This window comes from Urocitellus parryii, chromosome 4, assembly GCF_045843805.1.
Source record: "Urocitellus parryii isolate mUroPar1 chromosome 4, mUroPar1.hap1, whole genome shotgun sequence".
In the NCBI taxonomy this organism is placed as follows: Eukaryota; Metazoa; Chordata; class Mammalia; order Rodentia; family Sciuridae; genus Urocitellus; species Urocitellus parryii.
This window is the reverse complement of record NC_135534.1, coordinates 175,612,880-175,627,631: the sequence shown is the minus strand read 5'-3', so window position 1 is coordinate 175,627,631 and position 14,752 is coordinate 175,612,880. Positions and strand designations below refer to the sequence as shown.

The 14,752-nt window shown below is 40.5% G+C and overlaps 1 protein-coding gene and 1 pseudogene across 1 annotated transcript in view; both read right to left on the bottom strand.

Moving 5' to 3' along the window:
• Nucleotides 1-14,752, bottom strand: part of Reck (reversion inducing cysteine rich protein with kazal motifs) — a 78,576-nt gene that overhangs the window by 1,845 nt on the left and 61,979 nt on the right. Inside the window, exons 14-20 of the mRNA XM_026379766.2 lie at nucleotides 12,855-13,043; nucleotides 10,380-10,502; nucleotides 8,151-8,322; nucleotides 4,554-4,746; nucleotides 2,461-2,671; nucleotides 1,709-1,782; nucleotides 636-791 (exon numbers count right to left, since the gene is read on the bottom strand). Of these exons, the coding sequence (XP_026235551.1) occupies nucleotides 636-791; nucleotides 1,709-1,782; nucleotides 2,461-2,671; nucleotides 4,554-4,746; nucleotides 8,151-8,322; nucleotides 10,380-10,502; nucleotides 12,855-13,043 (1,118 nt within the window). The remainder of the gene's footprint in view (nucleotides 1-635; nucleotides 792-1,708; nucleotides 1,783-2,460; nucleotides 2,672-4,553; nucleotides 4,747-8,150; nucleotides 8,323-10,379; nucleotides 10,503-12,854; nucleotides 13,044-14,752) is intronic.
• Nucleotides 14,004-14,432, bottom strand: LOC113175494 (uncharacterized; annotated as a pseudogene).

Here is a 14,752-nt window from a genome sequence, read left to right as displayed (position 1 = left end):
CATGAGAATGCACTTTTAACTCTTCTTTAAATGTGAGCTGAAAATAATTCAACTCAATGAGAATAATAATGATGATGGTTCACAATCTGCTGGCACTTGCCCCCATCACCGGAGCCCTCATTACTTTGATGCTAAAACTTGAGCTTATGTGAGTAAGGTTCCACATGCTTCTAGATTGTGAGGAAGAAAAACCAGGACCCATAAGACCAAATCTACATGGATCGTCCTCAACAGCAGACGCGCATCCCTCAGGAGACTGGAGTCCATTTTGGCTTTGTCACTGCATGACCTGTGCCAGCCCCTTCCTCCCTGGGCTGCAGCTGCCTTGATGCAATGGGTGGATTGGAATCTATGATTTCACAGACTCTGTCCATCTTTGCACACTCTGAATCACTGTACCTTGACTTCTCCCCTCCCCTGTCTCCTTTGAATTGCACTACCACTTGTGTACTAGGCCTCAGCCACCTGGAAAACATTCAGTCATCAGAGACTGCCTTGTTTTTCTCCTTCCTGCCCTTCCAGGCGCCTCCATTTCCTCACCCATGGTCCTTCCCTGATCCTGGTTTGTGCCTCCCCTCTCAAGTCCACCAAACTTGAAAGTGAAACGATGGCTGTACAATGTGTCTCAGCCCCACCTGCAAAGCTTTTGGATAATGATCGACAGGAATGATGAGGATCACAATTTCAGACTCGATGCTGAAGTATCCAAATACATCACACTGTGGGACAGACACGTGCATGCGGATTTTCTGAAGTATCTCCAGAACTGTTATTGGCTTTTTGTTTGTTACCTAGAAAGGGAAAACATTTCTATCACCTGAAAATAAGAATTCCCTAACACTGCCTGGGTCACTTGCTTTAGCTGCCAGCTGAGGAGACTCTTTGACCAAGGAACCCCCAGGTGCCAGGCCCCAAAAAGACTCTGCTGAACAAATCTTCAGAGTCCATTACAATTGGGTTTTTGTGGCCAAGATAAATACTCACCAGAAGTGCTTTTTAAAAAAGTAACTGTTCTGAGTTAGAGTCTTCAGGCACATAAAGCCTTCCTGTAAAGATATTTTAACCAAAATGGGAAGAATTCTCTAGGTAGTAGCAAGTGTTGGCTACTACATTTCTGGAGTCATCTCCACAAAAAGGAGCAAAAAGAGATGACACACAAAACAGAAAGGGGCCAAACTATCCAGGGAAGGTGGTGGATTCTGGAAAGTCCCTAGGAGGAAGGGGTGCTGGTGTGGAAGGGAGGTGACCTTAAAACCATCTAGGTATCTTGACCTGGGTATTTTGAGCCCCTACCAAGCTCATTGTGCCAGTGGGGGACCTTTTCTAAGAAAGACTTAGTTGACCAATGTGCATGGTTGGGTGTGGAGGGAAGAAGCACAGGTTGGGAGGCAGCCAGTCTGGGCATAAACCCTCATTCCAGTAATTATTAGCTGAACAACCCTAGGAAAGTCTCTCTCTCTCTATTTTTTTTTATATTTATTTTTTAGTTTTCAGCAGACACAACATCTTTGTTTGTATGTGGTGCTGAGGATCGAACCCAGGCCGCACGTATGCCAGGGGAGCGTATTACGGCTTGAGCCACATCCCCAGCCCGAAAAGTCTCTTTTTTGAGGATAGTTTCTTCATCTATAAATGGGGACAATAAACTCTATTCTTGAGAGATTTAGCAATAAGTTTGCAATAGTACCTGATACCTAAAGCAATTTACCTTAGCAATAGTGTCCAGTTTTTCTTTGTCAAATAAAACTCTTAACATTCCAGCACATAATGGGCAACAAGCACCTGTAATAGAAACCATTTTGCATGAATTCAGAATTAAAATTTCAAATTTAAAAAAATGGTTCGTGAAGTGACCAACACTACATTCTGGGCTCCAGCTATGCTTCCTGATGACTGCTGTGTTCCCCAACCAACTTGAGGTCTTACAACTTGTTTAAAAAATTGACTGCTTACAACAGTCTGTATGAAACCAGACTTTTCTGATTATATGCAACTAAACCAATTAAATCAGATACTAAGGTCCATCTAAGACAATAATTCTCTTCTGATTTCTCAGTTTCAAATGTCTGTGTACATCAAAACTGCTTTGATTATTCCTCTCTTAATTACTGATTCTTTGTTCACTAACTTTATGATAAGTAAACACTATGCATTTAAACTAGTAACCCTAATTTTATAACAAAATACAACAGATGTTTATGTTTTGGTGTTTGGTATAAGATTTCACTTGAGAAAAGCTGCCTATTATTTTGAAATCACTGGACTAGATAGATGATCTCTAAGGTAACACATAACTTTTAAGGTTAACCCAGTGTGATGTGTCTAAAAAGCCTATGAGTTTCTTCCTAATTTTTGAAAAAATTTAATCAGTCAAATATCTTCTCAGTGGCTCACTATCTAGAGGCAGATAAGTAAGTTTTCTCAATTGTACCCTGCCCACCCCAAACGTTGCCAGCCTACCGGGTGGGATGATGGGTTTGCACCCAGTTGCAGAGAGCGAAGGACACTTCACTGCAGCACACTCGGCGACAGAACTATACTCTGAGAGGACCCCAACAGCCTGGCAGGGCCCATAGTAATCCACTGCCACACGATCTGAGTAGGCAGCACACATGCTGCTATAGGTCTCACCGTTGTGCCCACAGATGGGCTCTGTGGCTCTGCAGAAGGGCTGAGGGCAAACGAATCACATTTAGCCTGGAAATCTATGGTGCACTTTTCCTAACCAAGAGTACCAAGTCTATTTTCAGGGAGGAAGAGACATAGAGGTAAATTGCAAGGGCTCTCTTAAACTCTTGAGATGGGCTAAGTGGGGGTGGGGAAGCAATAAGGTTGTCTGAAGATGAACTGAAAAGATTGTTTTTCTTAGCCTCTCTGTTGTGTGCTCATTCCATGTGAACTGATTGAAGACAAAAATATCCACCTCTACTACCTCCTCCCCTCTGCCCAGACTTTTCTTACTATTCAGGAAGATGTTTGAAGAAAATAAGATCAGTCATGGAAATGCAGAGGCTTCATTATTCATGCTGAGTACGAAGAAGGAGAGGAGTAGAGAGATCAGTGGGGCAGACAGAATTTGGACCCATCAATTAGGTTAGGAATATATCACAAAAGTAAATCACAGCCAAGAAGAGGGAACAAATAGAAAGAGAAGATTAGGAATTAAGAGTAGATACTTTCAAGGGCTGGGCATATAGCTCAGTTGATAGAGTGCTTGCCTCGCATGCACAAGGCCCTGGGTTCAATTCCCAGCACCACCAAAAAAAAAAAAAAAAAAAAAAAAAGTGGGCTGGGGATGTGGCTCAAGCGGTAGCGCGCTCGCCTGGCATGCGTGCGGCCCGGGTTCGATCCTCAGCACCACATACAAACAAGAATGTTGTGTCCGCCGAGAACTAGAAAATAAATATTGAAAATTCTCTCTCTCTCTCTCCCCCCTCTCTTTAAAAAAAAAAAAAAAGAGTAGGTGCTTTTGAGCTGGGTAGGGTTGTGCATGCCTATAATCCCAGCAGCTGGGGAGGCTGAAGTAGGAGGATCTTGAGTTCAAAGCCAGCCTCAGCAAAAGCCAGGCACTAAGCAATTCAGTGAAACCCTGTCTCTAAAATAAAAAATACAAAAAAAATGCCTTGGGATGTGGCTCAGTGGTCAAGTGCCCCTGAGTTCAATACCTAATACTCCCCCCAGCACCCGCCCCATCCAAAAAAAAAAAAAAAGAGTTATACTGTTGATACTAATGGAGCACAAGCTTTGATAGAAAACCAACCTAGTAGACAAGGTGAAGGAACTTTTCTAATGATGAGGACCAGGGACTAAGAAGCAATCAGGGTAGGGCATTCTGGGCCCCAAGATGAGAATCTCCAGAAGGTGGGTCAGCATAAAAACAGTGGGGCATGTGAGAAACCTCAATGTGCTTGCCTAGGGATTATTTATTTAAGATGAATGCAGACTCCACAGCCCTAGCAGATTGAGAGATTAGCTAATGTACAATGTTGTAGTGAAATTTTTAATAACTTTTCAGTACCACAGGAGATAGGACTATGGTAGGAACCGTGGGAAATTCTTTTTTTTTAAATTATTTTTTTTTAGTTGTAGATGGACACAATACCTTTATTTTATTTATTTATTTGTATGTGGTGCTGAGGATGGAACCCAGAGCTCATACTTTTGAGGCAAGCCTTCTGCCACTGAGCCACAATCCCAGCCCAGGAAAGCTCTTTTGTTTGTTGTTTTAATTCATACTTCTCCAGATTTGTTTTCTATTGGGTGAACCACAGAACTATGGAAGTGAAAATGATGGCGACCATGCTGGGGTGTGAAACTTGAAACTCTTTTCCTAGGAGCAGGCTGCAAGAAGCCATGCTCTGTGTTTGCTTATACATTAGCCAGCCTTCCCGAATTATAAGAAAGAGCTGGTCTTTTTTAGTGGAGGACTGGGTTCTCTAGTTTCAACAGTATTCACAGAAGACCCTCAGGTGGTCTTACTGCTGACTCATCTGTCAAAGATCATAAACCAATTCTACGTCCAGTGCACTTCGGTTTATCAGCCAAACAATTACCTGGCATGGGCCTCTGTAAGACAGGCTTTTTCCTCTTTGGTATAAAATGCAAAGATTATTGTGTTCCATGTGGTCTGTGTCACAAACAGGATCACGGACTTGGTCACAGGCAAGCTGTCTTGGCACACACTCATATTGACTACATCCAAATTTATCAAAAGTTGTCAGGCAGACTTGTGGTTTGGATACGCATCTGAAAAACAAGAATGTAACACCAATAGCCAGATGTAGTGGGGGATTGTGGTGGGCCAGAAAAACCCTGGACAAAGCATAGGGAGCTGAGGAGAAAGTAAGAGATAAATCAAAACAGCTCCGTCCCCCAAGGAGCTTATGTAGAGCATGACAGTCAAGCAAGCAGAGAAAGTAGGCTATGAAGTAGAAAATGACACATGAGCCAGGCACAATGGCACACACCTGTAATCCCAGCTGCTTGGGAATCTGAGGCAGGAGGATCGCAAGTTCAAAGCCAGCCTCAGCAACTTAGTGAGGCCCTCAGCAGCTAAGCAAGACCTTGTCTCAGAATAAAAAATAAAAACAGGGCTGGGATGTAGCCCAGTGGTTAAGCACCTCTCGGTTCAATCCCCGGTACCAATAGTATCAAAAAAGAAAAGAAAGGAAATGACACATGAACTTCTCCTGGGAATGAGACACTGAGTGGGGAGCACAGGGAAAGCATCAGGGAGGGGGTGTTCTAGATGGAACCAGGCAGGTAAGGAAGGTCACCCCCAGGCTGAGGGAGCAGCCATGAACATAAGGGTGATACCTGAGGATGGAGTGCTGGGGAAGTGGCAGATGATCCCCAGGGAAGGAGCCAAGGATGTAAGCATGGGACAGAAGTGCTGTGATATGAGGCCAGCAGGTGGGTTGCAGTCTGACACTGGAGGCCTCACAGTCAATAACAAATAATGGGTGCTTTGTCAGCTTGGCTAACGTGAGTCTGTCTTACAGAAAGGCTTCACTCTGTCCTAAAAAATTCAGGTCTGTGCCTATAAGACTGAGTGCTTGAAGCTGGTTAGTTGCAACCAGTGAGAGAATGCCACCAAAGCAGGTCCTTTCTGGCCAGGGCGTTTCATTCTCATTCCCGACTCCTTAAGAGGGGTTAGGATGATAGCTTATTCTTCTCTAGACTTTTTCTGCTTTCCCAATTTTTGTAAGGGGTATACATGATTTTTTTTATATGACAATAAGACCCATGAAAATGGATATTTGAAATAATAAGATATACAAGTATTAGTAAAATAAAAGGAGGGGAACATAGTAGCAAGTGTTATTTTATCTCGAAGGAGATTTTTTTACAGAAATTAACCATCACCACCATATTCGGTTGTCTTTTGAAATGGTTTTATGGAAATTTAAGATTAAAAAAAATTTTTTTTTGGTACTGGGGATTTATCTCAGGGATGCTTTACCACTGAGTTACATCACTAGTCCTTTTTAGTTTTTATTACTTTTATTTTTAATTTATTTTTATTTTTTGGTGCCAGAGATTGAATCCAGGTGTGCTAAACCATTAAGCCACATTCCCAACCCTTCTTGTATTTTGAGACAGGATCATGCTAAACTGCTGAGGTGGACTATCCTCCTGCCTCAGCCTCCCGAGCCACTGGGATTTCAGGCATGCACCACTGTGCCTAGCCTTCTTATTGTTTATTTGGAGACAGGGTTTCACTAAGTTGCTGAGGGCCTCGATAAGTTGCTGAGGCTGCTCTCAAACGTGTGATCCTCCTGTTTCAACCTCCTGAATTGTTGGGATTACAGGTGTGCATCACTGTGCCTGGCTAAGAGGTTTGAAAAGGAAAAATGGAAGAGAATATTTATGTTAATATCCATTAACATGGAAGGCATGATAGCTAAGAGTATTAGGAGACATTTGGTAATGTGGGTAGGAGAAACTTGAATACTTTGAATATATAAAAACAAGAGGGGGCTGGGGTTGTGGCTCAGTGGTAGAGCACTTGCCTAGCATGTGGGAGCCACTGGGTTGAAATCTCAGCACCATATATAAATAAGTAAAATAAAGGTCCATTGACAACTAAAAAAATAAAAATAAAATCACTAAAGAAAAAACAACAACAAAAACAAAAAACACAAGAGGATCATAGGAATAGGCTGAGAATCTGGGGAACAAATGAAAGTAAAATGATCAGGGTGAGGATGGCCTGTCTTGGTTGTTGTTTTGTCCTAATTTTTAGAAATAAATGCCAGCTGCCTTAGTAGATACTTTACAAGTGAGTATAATCTTTTGTTTTCTAAATATTTTGTTTTGAACGGAAAACACAAGTCCACAATAAATCTGAAAAATACAAAATGACACACAGTGAAAAATTAGTCTTCCTCTTATTCTTGTGACCCAGCCATCTAGATCCCTTTCCCAGAGGCAACCACTCTGAGCTATTTCTTATGTATTCTTTGAGAGACATTTTATGGAAGTATGAGCATTTACATTTGCTAATCCAAAGGACATAAAACCAGGATTGGGCCAAGCTGCTCTCCAGAGAAGATGTGGCAGTTCTCTCCCAACCCCATCTTGTGTGAGAGGATTTGTTTCTATACATGTTATCAACCTTTTTGTCTTTGCCAATCTGATAGATGGAAAATGGTACACATTCGTAGTTTAAATTTAATTTACATTTTTCTTAATATGAGAAGGGCTAATAAGCATTAATAGCTAGGCCAGATAAGTTCTTCAAATTCATTTAATTTTCTTCTAGGGCATAAATCTAGATTACATTTCCCAGTTGTCTCTGAGAAGTTGGCTTTGTTCAAGTGAGAGTTCTAGATAATGGAACATGGCTGGAATAGTGATGAGGTCACTTTTAGACCTGTACCAAAAAATCCTCACTCTTTCCATACTACACCAGGTTTCCAGGATGAAGAAATATTTGCTTATTTTCCACAAAATCTTTCATGAGGAAAAGACTGTGGCACCAGCATGTGGACTGTTCAGGTCTCAGAAGGAAGCAATTTACAAGTCTCTCAGACACTTGCCCTTGTGGCCACCACATGCAGAAATCTATCAAGGCCAGGTTTACTGTCTTCTGAGCTCAGTGAGGAGACTGTAGAGAAGGGAGCCCCAAACCAAATAATTTCAAATATTACTAAGTTCCTGAGACTTCTTATGTCCAAACCCTAAAAGGAGGCATATAAATAGAACAAAGTCTCCCTTGATGATCAGGCATAAATAGCTGGTAACAAAAGTACATCCATTTCTCTTGTTTCCTCAGCTTCCTTCCTCATCTTACTTTCTGTTTCAGTCTTAGAATTGCTAAAGCTCCCAGCAGACACCACAATACCTCCTCATCTCCAATAATTACAACTCCAGCTCCTGTTGTTGCCTGCCTTCACCCACACCAGCTTTCCTCTCCTATAAACTGTCCTGCATTTTTCTGTTCATTTTTATAGATTCAGCTGAGCAACATATAATCCAGAGGCTTTCCCAGATTCTGGGCTCCAATCACACTGCCAACTAGCTGTACTCTCTTTCCCTCCACACTCCACACTCTTTGGGTCAGAGATCACTTTTTCACTTTTGTATTTCACCGATGCTTTGTAAGTGCTGGTCTTTGGTTAAAAAAAATAAATGGCCATTTGACTTACCTTTGGTTTTTTGGGCAGGGGTTAGAATTACATGGGTCTTTTGAGATGCACGATCCAAACTCAAACTGATGGTCCTGGAGACCCACACAGCGAGCAATGCAGGCACTGGGGTAAGTGCGTCCATTCTGCCCACACACAGGGACGAACTGATCTGCACAGTTACAGGGCAGACCTGAGGGAGGAAACAGTCTCAAAAATATGTATGTGTTTTCTCTCCTTCCCCTCATCTGTCCTTGTGAAGGCAAGCCATTAACAAACATGTGGAGGACTCATGTTAAAACAAAATTATAAATTAAATCAGAAAAAAAAAAGTAAATCAAAAAAACAGAACTTCCCTGCAATCACTGACAGGGTTTTAAAGACAGTAAGGCTCTGAAAGAGTACAGGTAGGAAGAATAAAGCATGGATCTCCTGATCTGGCATATAAAATTTGGAATTAGGATGTTTAAAGTCTGGCTTGGGGGATTTCTTGAATATTAAAGGGTAATTCCAAAAATAAGACAGAGAGGGCTGTCAGCTTTACCTGTAGGTTCCTTCCACTTGTCTCCTTGGGAAGGAGGAAGAAAAGAAGGTAACTCGGGAAATTATTGTAATTTTGAGACAAATTTTTATGAATGTCTCTTTCTGAGTCATGCTTGGATTGGGTCACTGAGTCATAAGAAATGTGATAGAGTTTGGGGCCAACAGAATTCCCTGCTAGCTAAAGAGTCATTGGGGGATGTGGCTCAGCTATACAGTGCTTATCTGGCATGTGTGAGACCCTGGGTTGATTCCCAGTACTGCCAAAAAAAAAAAAAAAAAAAAGAGTAATTGGCTTAATTTATCCCAGGATGGTAGGGGCCACACACTATAAGAGAATAAAGGTCTTATTAGCTATAAAGTTAATTTGAGAAAGAAATTTAGATGTTAAAAATAAATGTATGTGGGGCTGGGGATATAGCTCAGTTGGTTGAGTGCCTACCTTGCATGCACAAGGCCCTGGTTCAATTCCCAGCACCACACAGACATGTGCGCGCACACATACACACACACACAATGCATGCAGGGGGGCTGGGGTTGTGGCTCAGTGGTAGAGTGCTGCCTAGTGTGGGTGAGGCATTGGGTTTGATCCTCAGCACCACATAAAAAGAAATAAATAAAAGTAAAGGTATTGTGTGCACCTACAATTTAAAAAAAATTAAAAAATAAATGCATACATGAATCAATGAATAAATAAAAAGTCATACTTGAAAATATTTAGTTCACTTTTTAATCCTCATTCCTGTATGGTTTCTCTAAGCAGAATCAATTGTCTCATCAGAGCAGAGCAGAGCAGACACAAGAGTAAAAGGCAATGAAAATAATAATACAGCAGTGAAGGCTGGTACTCATCAGGGTGAAGAGAGGATGGGGTGGAGTCAGTTCTACTTCTATTTCCCCATCATTCTGCTGTTCACTTCTTAGCTCTGGTCTCTTTTTTGTTTCTGATGGGCTGGAGGCACAGATCCTAACTCTGTTTTCCCTCTACCTAATCTCATCTCCAGGAAAAGAAGAATCAAGTTGCCACTGCAGTGGCATAAAATGGTGATAAGGGCCACTAATAGTACCTCTGTACTTAGAACTGAAGGTATTTCAGATCTGGAAGAAAGCAGATCCCAAGAGACATCAGTGGATTGTGCTGCTGCTGTTGGTAACTGCAACATAAGAGAAGAAAAACCTTCCGCCTTACCAGGCTTTGCAACTACTGGAACTGGTATGAACATACAACGAAGGCAAGAAGTATTATTCTAGGATGTTATTATTGTTGGGAGCCTAAATGAACTAGTAAACTAAGGAAGGTTAAAAATGAAAGTGGTGAGAAACAAACTTAGAAAATACATGGACACTTCAGATAGGCATGGTAGGATCTAGAATCTGTGCCTCCAGACATGGTAGGAGTAAATGGAGTATTTTACCAGCTAGAAAAAGTTCCATTTAACTGAAAACACCTCATTCATTGGCCCTGTTCTTTTTGACTCCTGGAATCCCAGAATTTTAGTGGTAGAAGGACCCTAAGAAATCATTTAATTTAATGCCTTCAATTCATACAAACTAAAACTGAGACCCAGAGGGAAAGTGTCTTACCTTCAGGTTCTATATTGATTTTATTCCTTTGCAGTTAAAGCAAGACCAGAGAGGCTGCCTTGAAGGGAAAATGGGTGCAAAGGAATGATGGTTTCCTGAGGGTGCCATCTAAGTGCCCACAGTTACCTGTGAAGGTGCGACGGTCATCTTCTGAACTGTGCTCACTGAGGCAAAGGCGGGTGGAACACACCAAATTACCAGCAAAACAAGAACAGACATTGCAGTCAATATTAAAGGTTGTTCCGTGACCTGAGAGAAAGAAAACATCAAACTATATTACATATTAAGAAATAGGGCACAAATTAAAATTTTAAGAGTTCAAAAAAATTTAGATGGGAATTCTTGAAAGATGACTTTCAAATATACAAACTAAGGACTTATATCTGAGATGTTTATATTTTCATATTTACCTCCTACCATATTCTTTCAAGCCCTATTTTGCTGGTACCACCTTGCTCCTCCCTATTTCCTTTTCCTCCCTATTTTCTGAGAATGTTTTTGGCTGCCCCTCTGCCTGATTGCTCTTCTCTTCCTTTGGAACTTCATTCATCTCTCCAAAGTCAGATCTGGTGTCATCTTTAGATTGAAGACCCTCTTGATGCCCTGAAAGAATTGATTAACTCCTGGAAGAGCAATGCAACTTTCTGTGACTCAAATTCTCTTCCATCTTATCATATAAAATAAGCAGGATCTCACCCTCAGACTAGTTTTAGCTCCACAAGGCACTAGTATTTTCTTTTGTACAGAACAGGCACTTAATCAGTGAATGTTTATAGAAGGAATAAACTCATTTGTTTCCAGATACCTCCTATAATACAAGGTACCTACCTTCACATTTTAGCCAAATAGAATATGGACTAAAAAACAAATACCTGATTTGCTCTAGAATTGAAATTTTTGAGCTCTTTTTAGCTAAGATCATTCTTCTTTCCAAAAATATTTCACACAGAAGAGTAAATCAAAAGCATATAAAAGCTGAACTACTCTGAAGAATAGGAGTAGGGGTGGGATAGCAAAGTGAGCAGGTGGGAAGGGAACATATTTTAAAAGTGGGATTTCTTTACTAATTTTTTTCTTTTTTCTTTTTTTTGCAGTACTTCAGATTAAACCCAGGGCCTTGAGCACACTAGGCAAGCACTCTACCACTAAGCTATACCCCCTGCCCCTTTTCTATGGTTTTTCAAGTTATATATTGACAGGAACAGTTGTTAAGGCTGTGAGTAAAAAATAGTTAAGGGAGCAGTGGGAAAACAAGATCTTAAGATTTTTAGGGAAGGTGATCAAAAGGTGGGACTTTTTTTTTGCTTGATTATTTGGTACCGAGTATTTAACCCAGGGGTGTTTAACCACGGAGTCATATCCCCAGCCCTTTTTTATTATTTATTTTTGAGAAAGGGTCTTGCTAAGGTGCTAAGGGCTTTGCAAAGTTGCTGAGGCTGGCCTGAACTTGCATTCCTTCTGCCTCAGTCTCCCAAGTAGCTGGGATTATAGGCATGTACTACCATTCTTTGCAGAATGGTACATTTTAATGTGTTTTGTTCCAAACCCCTAATCAACATTGTTTTGCCTCCCCATTTTTTTCCCCATAATGTCAGAATGAGAGTTTCACTTAAGGTGAAGTGGGGATGAAGTCGGGGAATGGATGAGGAAGGGGAGGGAGGGTACCTGTGTCCTGGCCTGTGAAGGGCGAGTCCTTTGCAATCAAATGAGCATAAAGCTGAATTCTGTCTTGTTCACTTACTAGCTGAGACACTCTTTGAGCACTGATTTCCTTATCTATAAAGCAGGGATAATAATAATTCCTAGAAGAGGATTAAGGTAGTATAAGGCAAGACTTAGCATCAAGTCTTAGCATCAGCTAGGTATGATGGCCAATGCCTGTAATCCCAGAGGCTCGGGAGGCTAAGGAGGAGGATTGTGAGTTCAAAGACAGTCTCAGTGATTTAGCAAGGCTCTAAGCAACTTGGCAAGACCCCATCTCTAAATAAAATATAAGAAAGGGCTGGGGGATGTACTAGTTAAGTACCCCTGGGTTCAATCTCCGGTACCAAAAAAAAAAAAAAAAAGACAGCATCATGCTTATAATTTGTAGTATGATTATACTTCAATCAAGTATTAATTATTATTAGCCATCACTCTTTGTGTATGTGTGTGTGTGTGCGTGTCCACATGAGTGTGCGTATGGTACAGGTGATTGAACCCAGGACCTCATGCACCCTAAGCGAGTTCTCTACCACTAAGTTACATTAGTCCTTTCCTGAAGGGGCTTCTAAGAGGCTTCCTTAGAAGTTTTAGGGCTCCATATTATTTAAAAAATACTGCCCTGTAGTATCAGATGTGTAGATGTGACTCTCTGGTGAGAATCCATTCAACATTCTTCCTATAAAGATATCTAAAGATGGGCTGGAGTTGTGGCTCAGTGGTAAAGCGCTTGCCTCTCACGCGCAAGGCCGTGGTTTCAATCCTCAGCACCATATAAAAATGAATAAATAAGTAAAGATATTGTGTTCATCTACAACTAAAAAATATACTAAAATTAAAAAAGATATCTAAAGACAACTAATGTCATATTAAAAACAACAAATATCATTCAAGACTCACTTTTTCTTTTTCCTCCAACAATACAAGATTTCTGCAGATCAATACAATGCATCTCCATGCAGTTTTCTAAGAGTCCACTCTGTCCACATGAACAGATTTTATAACATCCAACTTCCCCTGAAGATGATGGCACCTGGATTAGTGTCCCTTGACGGACAATAAAATCAGAAGCTTCTCCCAATTTGCAACCTGTTAAAAAAAATGGTAATGGTAATGTTCTATGATGTTGTTTTATGACTTTTATGACATTAGATACACTTGACAGAAATCTTAAAGGTTCTGTGTAGCTATTAAAGATTATGTAGGCCTGGGATGTAATTTAGGGGTATAGTATGTGTCTCTACTTTTATAGATAAGTTACACAGAAAAGTAAAAATGGTGCAGCCAATATGGAAAGCAGTATGGAGATTCCTTGGAAAACTTGAAATGGAACCACAATTTGACCCAGCTATCCCACTCCTCAGTCTACACCCCAAGGATAGGACTTAAAAACAGCATACTACAGAGACACAGCCACATCAATGTTTATTGCAGCACAATTCACAATAGCTAAACAGTGGAACCAACCTAGATGCCTGTAGATAAATGGAATAAGAAATTGTGGTATGTATATACAGTGGAATATTACTCAGCAATAAAAAAGAATAAAATCATGATATTTGTAGATAAATGGATGGAGCTGGAGAATGCAATGCTAAGTGAAGTTAGCCAATCCCCCAAAATCAAATGCCAAATGTTTTCTCTGATATAAGGAGGCTGATTCATAGTGGGGCTGGGAGGGGAAGCATGGAAGGAATAGACAAACTCTAGATGGGGCAAAGGAAAGAAAGGGGAAGGGAGGGGGCAAGGGGTATAAAAAAGATGGTGGAATGAGATGGACATCATTACCCTAAGTACATACATGAAGATATCATTATGAAAGGACATCATATATGAATGGACATCATTACCCTAAGTACATATATGAAGACATGAATATACTTTGTATACAACCAGAGATATGAAAAAATATGCTCTTATATGTGTAATATGAATTGTAATACATTCTGCTGTCATATATAACAAATTGGAATAAAAAAGAGAAAAGTCAAATGAACAATATTGTACAAGAAATTTAATACATTCTGTAAAATCTTGACTTTGCTGTCATTATACAAACTCTTCCTACTTTACTTGACCATTACCATCAATATCTGCTTCCCTGATAATTTTAACAGCCTCTTCATCTGTTAACTTCTCTCCACAGTTTGTCATCACATGGCGAGGCTTTGTTGCACTAATATAGCTACTGTTATCCTTAGCAAACACACGAAATGCTGCTTTAATTTCTTTTTCACTGCCTGTGTCTTTCATTTTCTTGCCATCATTGTCAGAAATTCAGAAGTCAATCGTGCCATTACCATCAGCATCTACTTCATTTATCATGTCTTATTATTCAGTTTCTGTAGGATTCTGCCCAAGAGACCTCATTGTATTTCCCAATTTTTTTGTTGTTATAATTCCATCACTATCCTTGTCAATTAGTGAAAAAGTTTCTTTGAATTCTTCAAACTGCTCTTCAGTCAGTCGGTCAGCCATACTGTAATTGCTACAGGTTTCTGAGACATGAACACAACCACTTGGCTCACTCTCTCTACTCAGACTAATCAAAAGGAACACTTCTACAATTTTTTCAAGACAGGGAGGGTCTTGCTAAATTGCTGAGGTTGGCCTTAAATTTGCAATCCTTCTGCCTCAGCCTCCCAATAAGGTTAATCATATATATCTTTATTTAACTAATTAATTTATTTTTATGTGGTGCTGAGGATCTAACCCAGGGCCTTACACTTGCTAGGTGAGTGCTCTACTGCTGAGCCACAACCCCAGCCCCAAGGTTAACCTTTATGATGATAATTATT